The 15,784-nt window shown below is 46.4% G+C and overlaps 1 protein-coding gene across 1 annotated transcript in view; it reads left to right on the top strand.

Annotated features, from left to right (window-relative positions):
- The window catches only part of SNED1 (sushi, nidogen and EGF like domains 1), a 2,603,997-nt gene that overhangs the window by 2,122,759 nt on the left and 465,454 nt on the right, over positions 1-15,784 (top strand). The window contains exon 24 of the mRNA XM_069213662.1: positions 12,751-12,898. Within this exon, the coding sequence (XP_069069763.1) occupies positions 12,751-12,898 (148 nt within the window). The remainder of the gene's footprint in view (positions 1-12,750; positions 12,899-15,784) is intronic.

Below are 15,784 nucleotides of genomic sequence, written 5' to 3'. Positions count from 1 at the left end.
CCTTTGGGGTCCCTGCGGGTGTTGTTGTAGCTGCTGTTGTTGCTGCTGGGCTCTGCGTCTACGTGCACGCTGGATAAAAATCACCTCCATGTCTCCCTGTTGCTGCTCTGCTGCTCTGCTGTTTGTTCTGTGTGTTCTGATTAAATACAGGTGTGTTTGCCCCATTTTAACGCCTGCCCTGACCCAGGCGTTAAATTTTGACGCACATCGGGCTGTGTGTCATTTTTTTGCTCCGCCTCCCGGCCGACAGTCATTTTTGCCCGGAAGCATAAATACGACGCACGGCCGTTTGCGTCATTTTTTGGACGGGAACGCCTAGCCTGCATATCATTAACGCAGGGCGGGTTGCCGCATCCAAGAAATGATGCACACGGCAGAAATTTGTCGTCCGCGGGCTGGGGCGTCAGAGTTTAAATATGGGGCAATGTCTGCGCTGATTGTGCGTCAATTTGTTTTACGCACAATCGGCGCAAACAGAGTATAAATATGCCCCTTACTGCCTCAAAATGTCTTTGAGTATGCCCTCAGTTGCGTGGCAGTCTATAGGCCCAGCACTCTATATTTGTAATTGCTAAGCAAAGGAACTATCAAGGTCAAATTCAAGTTGCAAGACCGATTAGCTACTGATGCCAATTTGCAAAGAATTGTGAAGAAATGTGAAGGGCATATATAAGTGTTGGAGGGATTTTTGAGGTATATGTTTCTAGTAAATGTTAAAAATGTCTCTTTCCAGAAGATTTATCAAATTTATCAAATTTCGTGGCCTTATTTCCTTAGTGTATAAAATTAGTTTTACTGTTGAGATTTTGGCTAAATACTTCTCCTAGATATGTAAATGATTTTACAACTTTCAAGGGTTTTCGACCTGTATGCCAGCTAAATGCTCAAAAGAGGTTTCTTCTTTTAACCGCTTCTGTGCCTTGGACGAGATGATCTCGTCCAAGTCTACAGTTCCCCTGTGCCTTGGACGAGATCATCTCGTCCATGGTACAGGGGAACTTGGGGGCGCTCTAGCGCGCCCCCCGTGCACCCCCCTCCCCCCCCAAGTCGGGGATGGAAGGGGAAGACCTTCCCCTTCCACCCCCTTCCACCCCCCACCCCCCCCTGTGACGTCAGCACGCGCGCTGATGTGTCACAGGGGCCTCCCTCGTCGCGCTGGAAGCTCTGCTTCCAGCGCGATTGAAAAAGAAATGCAAAAGCATTTCTCTTTCAATCGATGGGAGGCCCGGAGGGGCTTCAAAGGGAAGGAAAAGTATTTCCTTCCCTTTGAAGTCCCTCCAAGGGTTTCAAAAGCCGGATTGCTTGCAATCCGGCTTTTGAAACCCCACTAGACACCAGGGATTTTTTTTTTTTTAATTGAAATTGACAAAAGGGAGCGACCCCTTGGGCAAGGGTCGCTCCCAGGGGGGGCATTTTTTTGAAAAGGCCTTTTCTGCCCCCCTTGGGGCAGAAACCTCTAGGCACCAGGGACCTTTTTTTTTTTTTTTTTCATTTTTTTTTTTTTTGGTGGGGAGCGACCCCTTAGGCAAGGGTCGCTCCCCTTGGGGGAAAATTATATTTTGGCCATTTCTGCCCCCCTTGGGGGCAGATTGGCCTATTTTGATGAGGCCAATCTGCCCCCAAGGGGGGTAGAAACCACTAGACACCAGGGATTTTTTTTTTTTTATTGTTATTGACAAAAGGGAGCGACCCCTTGGGCAAGGGTCGCTCCCAGGGGGGGCATATTTTCGGGAAGGCCTTTTCTGCCCCCAGGGGGGGCAGAAACCTCTAGGCACCAGGGACCATTTTTTTTTTTTGTTTCATTTTTTTTTTTTTTGGTGGGGAGCGACCCCTTAGGCAAGGGTCGCTCCCCTTGGGGGAAAATTATATTTTGCCCATTTCTGCCCCCCTTGGGGGCAGATTGGCCTATTTTGATAAGGCCAATCTGCCCCCAAGGGGGGTAGAAACCACTAGACACCAGGGAGTTTTTATGGCCATTTCTGCCCCCCTGGGGGACAGTTCGGCCTATTATTAGGCCGAACTGCCCCCAGGGGGGGCAGAACCCTCTAGACGCCAGGGCAATTTTTTTTTCTTTTTTTTTTTCTTTTTTTAGAGATGGGGAGCGACCCATCAGGCAAGGGTCGCTCCCCTGGGGGGGGGGCAAATTGTATTTAGACCATTTCTGCCCCCCTGGGGGCAGATTGGCCAATTTTAGGTCAATCTGCCCCCAAGGGGGCAGAAACCACTAGGCACCGGGGATTTGTTTTTTGGCGCCAATGTCACGCAGGGGGAGCGACCCCATAGGCAAGGGTCGCTCCCGGGGGGGGGGTTGGGGGGCAACTTTATTTTAGGCCATTTCTGCCCCCCAGGGGGGGCAGAAACCTCTAGGCGCCAGGGGAATTTTTTTTTTTTTCTTTGTTTTTTTTTTTAGAGATGGGGAGCGACCCATCAGGCAAAAGTCGCTCCCCTGGGGGACAAATTGTATTTAGGCCATTTCTGCCCCCCTTGGGGGCAGATTGGCTGAGTTTAGGTCAACCTGCCCCCAAGGGGGCAGAAACCACTAGGCACCGGGGATTTGTTTTTTGGTGCCAATGTCACGCAGGGGGAGCGACCCCGTAGGCAAGGGTCGCTCCCGGGGGGGGTGGAGGTTGGGGGGAGAGAAATTTATTTTAGGCCATTTCTGCCCCCCCTGGGGGCAGATCGGCCTATTATTAGGGCGATCTGCCCCCGGGGGGGTCAGAAACCTCTAGGCACCAGGGCAAATTTTGTTTTGTGTTTTTTTTTTTTGTTTGTTTGTTTTTTTAGAGATGGGGAGTGACCCATCAGGCAAGGGTCGCTCCCCAGGAGGGCAAATTGTATTTAGACCATTTCTGCCCCCCTGGGGGCAGATTGGCAGAGTTTAGGTCAATCTGCCCCCAAGGGGGCAGAAACCACTAGGCACCGGGGATTTGTTTTTTGGTGCCAATGTCACGCAGGGGGAGCGACCCCGTAGGCAAGGGTCGCTCCCGGCGGGGCAAATTTATTTTAGGGCATTTCTGCCCCCCCCCGGGGCCAGCTGAGCTACAGGCCAAACACCACAGGTAGGCACCTTGCAAAAAACACCTCTGTTTTCTGTGAAAAAATATGTTGTGTCCACGTTGTGTTTTGGGCCATTTCCTTTTGTGGGCGCTAGGCCTACCCACAGAAGTGACGTACCATTTTTATCGAGAGACTTAGGGGAACGCTGGGTGGAAGGAAATTTGTGGCTCCTCTCAGATTCCACAACTTTCTGTCACCGAAATGAGAGTAAAAAGTGTTTTTTGGGCCAAATTTTGATGTTTGCAAAGGATTCTGGGTAACATAACCTGGTCAGAGCCCCGCAAGTCACCCCATCTTGGATTCCCCTGGGTTTCTAGTTTTCAAAAATGCACTGGTTTGCTAGGTTTCCTCAGGTGTCGGCTGAGCTACAGGCCAAAATCCACAGGTAGGCACTGCTTTTTATAAAAAAATGTGATGTGTCCACGTTGTGTTTTGGGCCCTTTCCTTTCGTGGGCGCTAGTCCTACCCACACAAGTGAGGTATCATTTTTATCGGGAGACTTGGGGGAACGCTGGGTAGAAGGAAATTTGTGGCTCCTCTCAGATTCCAGAACTTTCTGCCACATAAATGTGAGTAACATGTGTATTTTTAGCCAAATTTTGAGGTTTGCAAAGGATTCTGGGTAACAGAACCTGGTCCGAGACCCGCAAGTCACCCCTCCTTGGATTCCCCTAGGTCTCTAGTTTTCAGAAATGCACAGGTTTGGTAGGTTTCCCTAGGTGCCGGCTGAGCTAGAGGCCAAAATCTACAGGTAGGCACTTCGCAAAAAACACCTCTGTTTTTTTCCAAAATTTAGGATGTGTCCACGTTGCGCTTTGGGGTGTTTCCTGTCGCCGGCGCTAGGCCTACCCACGCAAGTGAGGTATCATTTTTATCGGGAGACTTGGGGGAACGCTGGGTGGAAGGAAATTTGTAGCTCCTCTCAGATTCCAGAACTTTCTGCCACAGAAATGTGAGGGACATGTGTTTTTTTAGCCAAATTTTGAGGTTTGCAAAGGATTCTGGGTAACAGAACCTGGTCCGAGCACCGCAAGTCACCCCTCCTTGGATTCCCCTAGGTCTCTAGTTTTCAGAAATGCACAGGTTTGGTAGGTTTCCCTAGGTGCCGGCTGAGCTTGAGGCCAAAATCTACAGGTAGACACTTCTCAAAAAACACCTCTGTTTTTTTCCAAAATTTAGGATGTGTCCACGTTGCGCTTTGGGGTGTTTACTGTCGCCGGCGCTAGGCCTACCCCCGCAAGTGAGGTATCATTTTTATCGGGAGACTTGGGGGAACGCTGGGTGGAAGGAAATTTGTAGCTCCTCTCAGATTCCAGAACTTTCTGTCACAGAAATGTGAGGGACATGTGTTTTTTTAGCCAAATTTTGAGGTTTGCAAAGGATTCTGGGTAACAGAACCTGGTCCGAGCCCCGCAAGTCACCCCTCCTTGGATTCCCCTAGGTCTCTAGTTTTCAGAAATGCACAGGTTCGGTAGGTTTCCCTAGGTGCCGGCTGAGCTAGAGGCCAAAATCTACAGGTAGGCACTTCGCAAAAAACACCTCTGTTTTTTTCCAAAATTTAGGATGTGTCCACGTTGCGCTTTGGGGTGTTTCCTGTCGCCGGCGCTAGGCCTACCCACGCAAGAGAGGTATCATTTTTATCGGAAGACTTGGGGGAACGCTGGGTGGAAGGAAATTTGTAGCTCCTCTCAGATTCCAGAACTTTCTGCCACAGAAATGTGAGGGACATGTGTTTTTTTAGCCAAATTTTGAGGTTTGCAAAGGATTCTGGGTAACAGAACCTGGTCCGAGCCCCGCAAGTCACCCCTCCTTGGATTCCCCTAGGTCTCTATTTTTCAGAAATGCACAGGTTTGGTAGGTTTCCCTAGGTGCCGGCTGAGCTAGAGGCCAAAATCTACAGGTAGGCACTTCGCAAAAAACACCTCTGTTTTTTTCCAAAATTTAGGATGTGTCCACGTTGCGCTTTGGGGTGTTTCCTGTCGCCGGCGCTAGGCCTACCCACGCAAGTGAGGTATCATTTTTATCGGGAGACTTGGGGGAACGCTGGGTGGAAGGAAATTTGTAGCTCCTCTCAGATTCCAGAACTTTCTGCCACAGAAATGTGAGGGACATGTGTTTTTTTAGTCAAATTGTGAGGTTTGCAAAGGATTCTGGGTAACAGAACCTGGTCCGAGCCCCGCAAGTCACCCCTCCTTGGATTCCCTTAGGTCTCTAGTTTTTAGAAATGCACAGGTTTGGTAGGTTTCCCTAGGTGCCGGCTGAGCTAGAGGCCAAAATCTACAGGTAGGCACTTCGCAAAAAACACCTCTGTTTTTTTCCAAAATTTAGGATGTGTCCACGTTGCGCTTTGGGGTGTTTCCTGTCGCCGGCGCTAGGCCTACCCACGCAAGTGAGGTATCATTTTTATCGGGAGACTTGGGGGAACGCTGGGTGGAAAGAAAATTTGTAGCTCCTCTCAGATTCCAGAACTTTCTGCCACAGAAATGTGAGGGACATGTGTTTTTTTAGCCAAATTTAGAGGTTTGCAAAGGATTCTGGGTAACAGAACCTGGTCCGAGCCCCGCAAGTCACCCCTCCTTGGATTCCCCTAGGTCTCTAGTTTTCAGAAATGCACAGCTTTGGTAGGTTTCCCTAGGTGCCGGCTGAGCTAGAGGCCAAAATCTACAGGTAGGCACTTCGCAAAAAACACCTCTGTTTTTTTCCAAAATTTAGGATGTGTCCACGTTGCGCTTCGGGGTGTTTCCTGTCGCCGGCGCTAGGCCTACCCACGCAAGTGAGGTATCATTTTTATCGGGAGACTTGGGGGAACGCTGGGTGGAAGGAAATTTGTAGCTCCTCTCAGATTCCAGAACTTTCTGCCACAGAAATGTGAGGGACATGTGTTTTTTTAGCCAAATTTTGAGGTTTGCAAAGGATTCTGGGTAACAGAACCTGGTCCGAGCCCCGCAAGTCACCCCTCCTTGGATTCCCCTAGGTCTGTAGTTTTCAGAAATGCACAGGTTTGGTAGGTTTCCCTAGGTGCCGGCTGAGCTAGAGGCCAAAATCTACAGGTAGGCACTTCGCAAAAAACACCTCTGTTTTTTTCCAAAATTTAGGATGTGTCCACGTTGCGCTTTGGGGTGTTTCCTGTCGCCGGCGCTAGGCCTACCCATGCAAGTGAGGTATCATTTTTATCGGGAGACTTGGGGGAACGCTGGGTGGAAGGAAATTTGTAGCTCCTCTCAGATTCCAGAACTTTCTGCCACAGAAATGTGAGGGACATGTGTTTTTTTAGCCAAATTTTGAGGTTTGCAAAGGATTCTGGGTAACAGAACCTGGTCCGAGCCCCGCAAGTCACCCCTCCTTGGATTCCCCTAGGTCTCTAGTTTTCAGAAATGCACAGGTTTGGTAGGTTTCCCTAGGTGCCGGCTGAGCTAGAGGCCAAAATCTACAGGTAGGCACTTCGCAAAAAACACCTCTGTTTTCTCCCAAAATTGTCGATGTGTCCACGTTGCGCTTTGGGGCGTTTCCTGTCGCCGGCGCTAGGCCTACCCACGCAAGTGAGGTATCATTTTTATCGGGAGACTTGGGGGAACATAGATTAGCAAAACAAGTGCTATTGCCCCTTGTCTTTCTCTACATTTCTTCCTTCCAAATATAGGAGAGTGTGTAAAAAAGACATCTATTTGAGAAATTCCCTATAATTCACATGCTTGTATGGTCACCCCGGAATTCAGAGATGTGCAAATAACCACTGCTCCTCAGCACCTTATCTTGTGCCCTTTTTGGAAATGCAAAGGTTTTCTTGATAGCAATTTTTTACTCTTTATATTTCAGCAAATGAATTGCTGTATACCCGGTATAGAATGAAAACGCACTGCAGGGTGCAGCTCATTTATTGGCTCTGGGTTCCTCGGGTTCTTGATGAACCTACAAGCCCTATATATCTCCGCAACCAGAGGAGTCCAGCAGACGTAACGGTATATTGCTTTCCATAATCTGACATTGCAGGGAAAAGTTACAGAGTAAAACGTAGAGAAAAATTGATGTTTTTTTCACCTCAATTTCAATATTTTTCTTTTTCAGCTGTTATTTTCTGTAGGAACCCCTTGTAGGATCTACACAAATGACCCCTTGCTGAATTCAGAATTTTGTCTACTTTTCAGAAATGGTTAGGTTTCTGGGATCCAGCATTGGTTTCATGCCCATTCCTGTCACTGACTGGAAGGAGGCTGAAAGCACAAAAAATTGCAAAAATGGGGTATGCCCCAGTAAAATGCCAAAATTGTGTTGAAAAATTGGGTTTTCTGATTCAAGTCTGCCTGTTCCTGAAAGCTAGGAAGCTGCTGAGTTTAGCACTACAAACCCTTTGTTGATGCCATTTTCAGGGGGAAATCCACAAGCCTTCTTCTGCAGCCACTTTTTCCATTTTTTTAAAAAAAAACGAAATTTTCACTGTATTTTGGCCAATTTCTTGGCCTCCTTCAAGGGAACCCACAAAGTCTGGGTACCTCTAGAATCCCTAGGATGTTGGAAAAAAAGGACGCAAATTTGGCTTGGTTAGCTTATGTGAACAAAAAGTTATGAGGGCCTAAGCGCGAACTGCCCCAAATAGGCAAAAAAAGGCCTGGCACAGGAGGGGAAAAAGGCCTCGCAGCGAAGGGGTTAATAGCCATTATTTTAGACTTTGTGATATTAATTTTCAGGTACATTTTTTCCTGCATACTTGTGCAAAGCTTCCACTTTACGCTGTAGACCTAGGGGAGTAAGGTCAGATAAAACCAGTTGCAGCTGGCGACTGGGCAAGGTGGGGGGGTGTGTAGAACAAAACAAAGATTTTAAAAAACAAAAACAAAAAACAAAAAATGTACCTTAAGCGCACTGCTGCTGTCCGCCTCACCGCAGGCACAGGCTCCCAGCCTGCTCTGCGGCCATTCATGATGCTGCTCAGAACAGAGTTATGATTGGCTGGAGTGGCCTGCCTGGGCTCTCCAAGGCAGACTGGGAGCCTGGGCTAGCCCTATCCAACCCGGCAACACAATGCCGGGTTGGAGAGAGCCCTTATGCATATGTATGTTTGGCCAGCCCGAGACAGCCGGCCAAACATACATGCACACTGAGAGGAGTGCTTGTCACCCCCATGGCCTGCCCCTTTAAAAAGAAAAGATAATAAACATTGTTTATTAGCGTTTTATTTTTAGAAGGTTTGCAGCTGCTGCTGGGGGGTAGTGGGGGCTGAATAAAACCACATCACCTGCATCAATTAAAATATATAGATCATAGGATGTGACACTTAGAGGAAAATTGCGTACATTTAAGAGGTGCGCTGGCAAGTCATTAAGTCACTGTGGTATAGAGAGAAAAGTAATGGGGCCAACTGGCAGTCTTGTTTCAGGCCATTCTTCATTTGTATTTTTGTGGTCAGGCCCTTACTTCCCCCCTTTAACACTCTGCACCATGTGGAGGAATGTGATGCTATAACAAGGCTCAATATATTTGAAGGAATGCCCAAAGAGCTTAGTTTCTTCCAGAGGGTTGGCCTGTCAAATTTGTTGAATGTCGTTGAGGAACCGATGAAGGCACTATACAGAATTTGTGATTTTCTTACCACTTATTTGTATATCGTTGTTTGGACTACTGCAATGCTATCTATCCATCACTTGCCTGTTCTCTTGGGATAATTCCTTTAATAGATGGCCAATCCTGAAGATATTCTAATATGCTGGCTGCAAAGATTTTTCCCAATGCATCCAACAGAGCAATCTGTCGGTAGTTAGCTGTCTATTTATGTATATATTTTGTATGCATTTTTATTACAAGTACCAGGCATGCAGTTCAAGCGGTCTGGCCAGATATATAAAGTACTGCAACTCACACAGCTAAATATGCATAAAAATACAAATGTGTACAAAATTACATTGGCAAAATGTATATACGGCCCCTCTAGCAAGGCATTGTCACTGTATAATAACAACTCGCCCTTAAAGGCTTATTGGCCAAAACTTTGGTTTGTCACTATACATATGTCAGCCCTACTTCCTTTGCCATAACTTTTCAAATTAAATAGATTAGACCTATCACATCTGATAAATGGCATCTTTGACTTGGCAATATAACTAACTCAGACCGTCTGTTCTGATAATACGCCTTCTAACAAGGCATAATGTAGGACACAAACACACCTTTTCAGTGGAAGAACATCCATTCTGTCCAGTCAAATACTGTAGTAAAGAGAATCAACATGTGAATGGAGCCAAAGCTCCTCTCACAGTAGTGCTTCTTATAGCTTTTTTCCTATTTATCACATGAGGTCTAGCGACAGCTGCACTAGCAAGCGAGACCTAAAAAGGGTAGGTGGTACATAAGAAGACAGTTTTTCGTCACTGACTGTGAAGGTGAGACACGAAGAGATTCAATGACAGAGAGAACTGTGACAGACAGATACAGGAAAAATACTCAACAATGATGTGGCACAGAGTGAGAGAGAGCGGGCGGAGAAAGACTGAGATAGAGGAAGCTGCGCTCTGAAAGAGACACCAGGACATAGAGGCACTAATATAAAGCAATAATGTTATTTAGTGATTGTTGTTGATCTGTTTTTAAAATTGGTGGTATTACTGTCACAAGCAAGGCATTACTGGTAAAGGTGGATAATTCACCAAATCTATAAAGAGACATGAACCAGAGCCAGCCAGTCATGGATCTGACATGGCCTTTAGACCAAAGTCAGGACCCAATCCGTCAAAAGCGATATCTTGCCTGTTAGACATCATTTCACTTTCTTGTGCATTCGATTAACACTGCAAGTTCTGGGCATGTAGACAACAAGCACACTTCATATCTCACTCATGCTCATATTGTATTATAGTAGTTCTCCTTTCATTAGGCAAGACTCTAATTCTGTTTGTCGTTTACTGATCTACATAATGGAGGGTGAGAGAGGGCACCAGCTTGACCCGTCTATGGCTTGTTCTTCAGTTGGGCCCTAGAGGCAGAGATACACCTTTGACTGAGCCAGGGTCTTGTCTACCTTGGTTTACCCAATTTCTTTTACTGGTGAGTAGTGAAATGGTCTTTTCTCTATATGACATAAGGAGCCATGCTGTGCATGGTGAGGTACTTTGAGATGTTAGTGCAGAAGAGATAGATTCTCAAAGTTAAGATTAACAGCTGAGTCACCAAAAGCCAGGAGTGCTGCTTTTCAGTGAAACCCAGATACACTCTATTGCACAAATCTGTTAAAAAACGGGTCTGGCCTGTATATAGAAAGTGACCGGTCTTTATGTGAAGTTCTGAGGAGGAGGAGGCATGACCCGGTCACTCAGGTAAATCAGAGAAATCAGAAATCAGGACTCAGCTATTCATGCATCCACTTACACAAAAGTTTGGCATAAAAAGTCTGCTATCCCCCTCTAACATGTCAGTTTCTCTTCCAATTGTGGCTCTTTAGATCCTACTTATCTTTACATTTTCCTTTGCCCCTCATACTTCATCTGTTGTTTGTGAAACATGAGGTAAATTCCATCTTTTTGCCACCACTACTTTTGCACACTGAGAATCTAGATTTTATTTTCACCATTTCTGTTGTGACCTTAGAAGTAAATTTGAGCAGAACCTTTGAGATCTCACATTTCCTAAATGCTGCACAACCCAAGTTTCATTTGATGTGCATCATGCATTGCAGCAGAAGGGGCACTGTGCAAATGGAAGGGTGATGCCTAAACCTATGGCAGAGCCTACCCCACAGAAAATAATCGTTACACTGTCAAGAACCCTGACATTTCTTTGAGGTTAGTAAGCATGGTAGTGTTTGAAAACTCACTGCCTCCCATTCCCCCTGCCTTAGCATTTTTATTTGTGGACAGAAACCTCTGACACAGTAGTCCCCATTCACTTAGTTGTGTAGAACCTTTGAGCTTCATTAAGTAGTATAATAATTTTACTACACAGAGACATTTTGAAGGACTGGTATGGTGTTCAGTTTACATGTTATCTAGCAAGCTCATCAGGAAGGTTACAGGTATACAAAGACATAGGCCCTCATATTGACTTTGGTGGTGTTTTTAAAAGACTGTCGAAGCCGATGCAGCTACTAGAGCACCAGTCCTGACGGTCTGTTGGCCGCCATATTAGGAGTCATTGGGTGCATGTGTGTGGTGTGTGTGTGTATGTGTGCGAATGGGGGTGTATGAGGGTGTGCATGTGAGCGCGTGAGTGGGGGTGTCTGTGTGCAAATGAAGGGATGAAGGGGGTGCATGTGTGAGTGCGGGTGAGTAAATGGATGTGTACGGTCTGTGGGGGGTGTTGGTGGGTGTGTGTATGCGGTGCAGGGGTGCGTCTGGGTTTGTGTGTATGTGAGTGCGAGAATGCAGAGGGGGGTTGTGAATGCGTGTGAGGATGTGATTGAATGTGAATGTTTGTGTGCGTGTATGTGCCCGTAAATGGTGGCGTGTGTCTGCATGTATGCAAGTGAATGGGAGTGTATGTTTGCATGTATGTGAGTGCGTGGAGGGGTCTGTGTCAATGTTTGCGTTTGCCGAGGGGTGTGCATTTGAATGCATGCATGTTTGAAGGTGTGGGGAGGGTTTTTGTAAGTGTGTGTTGGGGGTGTCTGCATGTGTGTGGACATGTGGGGGGGGGTGCGCTGGCAACAAGAATGGGGATTCCTGTCACCGGGTGTGTTTCCGCCAGGGTTTCAATGGCGGGGTGACAGCCACGAAAAGCCTGGCAGTCTGCAGCCTTGTAATCCGTCCAGCAGGCCGAGGCCTGCTGCCGGGTTGGAGGTGCTCACCGCTGGCCGCAGCAGTGCGACTGCATAGGCGGGCCAGGCGGTGTTGTGGAGGTTTGGCATCTGCAAAAGCACACAACTTGTGATGTGGCGGTCTTTACTGTCAGGTCTGCTGCAGTAAGACCGCCACAGCGAGGCTGGTGGAGGGCCATAGTGTGGAAGCAGAAAAAGACCACTTGACAACCAATTTTACATGTTGTACATGACTATGATATGGACATCGAAAATATACTCAAGGAGAGAGGTTCAGTGCTAAGTGTTAAGTTAAGGCAGACCACATCTACTTCTGTGAGTCTGAGAGAGCTGCAGCATTCTCCCATGGACACTTTGGGGGTTATTCTAACTTTGGAGGAGTGTTAATCCATCCCAAAAGTGACGGTAAAGTGACGGATATACCACCAGCCGTATTACGAGTTCCATAGGATATAATGGACTCGTAATACGGCTGGTGGTAAATCCGTCACTTTTCCGTCACTTTTGGGACGGATTAACACCTCCTCCAAAGTTAGAATAACCCCCTTTATCAGGGAAGAACCTGGGATGCACTTTTGTGGCACTGACAGTCACCACAGTTTTGTGAGTGAAAAGATGGTAAGCTATGTTTGCGAATATATTATTGAGAACAAAAGGCACACATATTCAAACATACACAAAAATCGGGGAATTGGATCCATTGCGACATGAACCAAAGGAGCATGGTCCTCTAAGCAGTAAAATAGTAACCAGGGAAAATGTTCCAAATCTTCGATTTCGGAGGACAGTCTTGATTTTAATTGACCACCCTGACTCAAGTCTGTGACAGAGAATGCCATTCACCAGTGTGAAAAAATGCACTACTAGAACAAGAAGAACATATTTTATTCAAGGAGGGTTGTGTTAAAGAGTCCACTGGTTGTTTACTCACTTTTCCATATTTTTCCCTGCAGTACAGCTGGATAGTCCCACTGATCGGCGATGGAGTCCTGGTACAAGTCAATCTAGAATTCTGCGGAATAGGCAACCACCAGCATCATTGTCAAAAGTGCGTCTTTTGATAGAAGATGACGTACCTGAGGAAACGTCATTGGCCCCAAGGTAATGTACTTACTGTATAATGAAGCGCATAAAAACACAGAGCCATATAGATCTGATGTCTGTGAGATGGAAAATAAGAATGTGATCAAGATAGTGGAGATAAATACATATTTAATGTCTATGTAATAAGAGGAGCAAGACAAATAGTGCTCAGTAAAACACTTAATTACTCTAGGATTCTGAAGGAATGAACAATTCTTGTTTTTACTTATGAGTTTGTGCAGGCTTACACAGGTGGTTTAATGAGGCAACCAGCAGTACCAAACCTTTGGTACTGATCATTCTAGAGTGGCTGTTCTGCTCCTGGCACTAACCCCTCCCGATAACTCCCAAGTCGGTTCTACACGGTGCACCACCACAGATAATAAACTGTGGTATTTAAAAGTAGGGGCCACAGGGTATGGAACTCAAGTTGCTGACCTTGCAAACCTAAACATGATAATTTGATGTCTCAATAATATTGCAAAGAAATTAAAACTTAATTGGAAAAAAAAACTCAGCAATAGTATATACACTAAACAGAGATATTTCTTTCTTCACACAGTGCAATTCATAGATTGTCTCTTTCACCCTCCTCACCTCACATTAGTTTGCTTAAACTCAAATAATGATTGTAGCTTTGAAATGGTGTATAACCCGCCATATGGACTCCTTACAGTACTTGGGTCTAGGAATTGATCATCATATTTACCTCTGAAATCATATACACAATGCAGACATTTCTCAGGGTACACTCCTTAACTCATTCTGGTACGTGTTGGAAAATGGGTTATTGGTAAGGGCAGGTAGGTACCTACACCTAGCAACAAGCCACTAACCTCCACCTAGGTACAGTTAGGTCTCAGTAAATTAATCCCAGCTCAACCCTTGGTAGCTTGGCAACGAGCGTCAAGGCTTAACTTAGGAGACAAAGTGTAAAGCATTCAAATATCACAAAACAGTAATCAAATAAAACACAGGAAACAGTTTAAAAATCCAAAACCAATTTATAAAAATAGTTTATATTTTTATCTTTAAAATGACACAAAAACGATTAAAATCGGTTCAGGGGAACCGGAGATATGAATTTTTAAAGAATTACTATTTTTCTAGCGCTTAGAAACAAAAAGCGCCAATCGGGTCATCTGGTTGCACCTCGACCGGGGCAAAGTCAAACTTTCAGGCCGGCCGCGATGGAGCCCTGCTCGGCTACTGGTCGCGGGAGGCCTCGGTTAAAAAGTTACCTTCTGACTTAGTCTTTATTTTGAAGTTTTTCTTCACCGGGACGAACTTGCCAGTTGAATCCGACCTCCTGGAGCCCTTGTCCGGATACGCGATGTGGGTTTCCTCGGTGGAGACTTTTACCTTCGGACTTAGTCGTTTTTTCGAGATGAAAATCCTTCGACCGGGGTAAACCTGGATCTTGATCCGACGTCCATGGAGCCCTTCTCGGATACGATGGCTGGGAGGTCCCGGTCAACTTTTTACCTTCGGACTTAGTCTCTTTTTTGGATGTTTTTCTTTACCGGGACGAACCACGAAGTCAGGCCGGGTTGCGGTTGAGGCAAGCCGGCTAGAATTTCCGCGGCGGGTCGGTCCCTCTCTGGAGCTTTTTTCCAAAAATTCTCAAATCTTTTCCAAACTTCTGGGGCTTCACCCAGATGTTCTTTTAAGGTTCTTTTGGGGTCCACAGCTCACCCCAAGGGTCCAGAAGTTCTGTGATGGTCCTTGGGGGGTGCGGACTTCAACTCCCAGAATGCAACTGGCGCAAACTCCTTTTTGGCCACAGGACAGTGGTCAGCTGGTCGCTTTCTTCAGGAGTTGGTGCAGGGGACTCTGGTTAGCAATTTTTCACCTGTAGCAAACAGGGAGTCCCTCCTTGAACCAGTTGAAGCCAGGCAAAGTCCTTCTTGTTGTGAAGCCCAAGTGTGCAGCTGGTGCAGTCCTTCTGAGTGCAGGTTCCAGGTGCAGGCCAGGGGTCCAGCAGGGCAGTCCTTCTTCTCCTTAAGTTCTTTCTTCTTGAAATTTGGTGGGGATCTGAGGTGTGGGGGCAGGTCTGCCAGTTTTATCCTTGCTCCTGGGTGAAAAGCAGGGGGGCCCTGGTTCTCCAATCAGGGACAGGGTCGTCCCCCTGTGATGACCACTTCCTGGGAAGTGTGGCAAAAATCCATCCCAGAAGGCAACAGTCTCTAAAAATCCAACATGGATGAATCTGATTTTTGGAGGTTACATCTGGCTGAGCCCACCCACTGGTGTGGCTAAAAATCATAAACACACCCCTCTCCTGCCCTCTCCTAATCTAATCAAGGGGGCACCTAATTGTCTGGGGTTGCAGGATGTGGGGGTGTTGCTGGGTGCTCCAGATGTCCTTCTCTGCCTTTGAAGACCAGTTTGGCAGCCCTCCCCCTTCCTGCCTCACCATCTGCTGAGGGGAGATTCTCTCCCCCAAGCACATTCCTTTGTGTGAAGCCAGGCCACTTCACACCTCATCAAGGCAGCCTGGCAGAAGCTGCTGCAGGCTGGCCAATCAGAGCACAGCAGCAAAAACAATGCAGAGCTGAAATTGGCAAATTTTTAGGTAAAGTCTAAACTTTTTACCTGAACAAGTTATATTAAATCCAAAAACTGGAAGTTGTGGGATTTATTACAACAATTAATTTGATACCAAATTCTTGGTATGTAACATTTAAGGAGACTTTAAAATTTAAAATAAAGTCTGCCCATTCTAGCCTATGAAGGCCATTTACTTCAATGAGGGAAAAACGAATTTGGCTGTTTTTACCTCACCAGGGCTTATAAATCTATTTTTATAAAGTCCCTGCTTATAGTTACATGACACCCAGCCCTAGGGGCACATAGGGCACACCTTAGGGGTGACTTATATGTAAAAATAAGGTAGTTTAAGAC

The sequence above is a fragment of the Pleurodeles waltl genome, chromosome 11 (genome assembly GCF_031143425.1).
Source record: "Pleurodeles waltl isolate 20211129_DDA chromosome 11, aPleWal1.hap1.20221129, whole genome shotgun sequence".
Taxonomy (NCBI): Eukaryota; Metazoa; Chordata; class Amphibia; order Caudata; family Salamandridae; genus Pleurodeles; species Pleurodeles waltl.
This window is presented reverse-complemented; position numbering and strand designations above follow the sequence as displayed.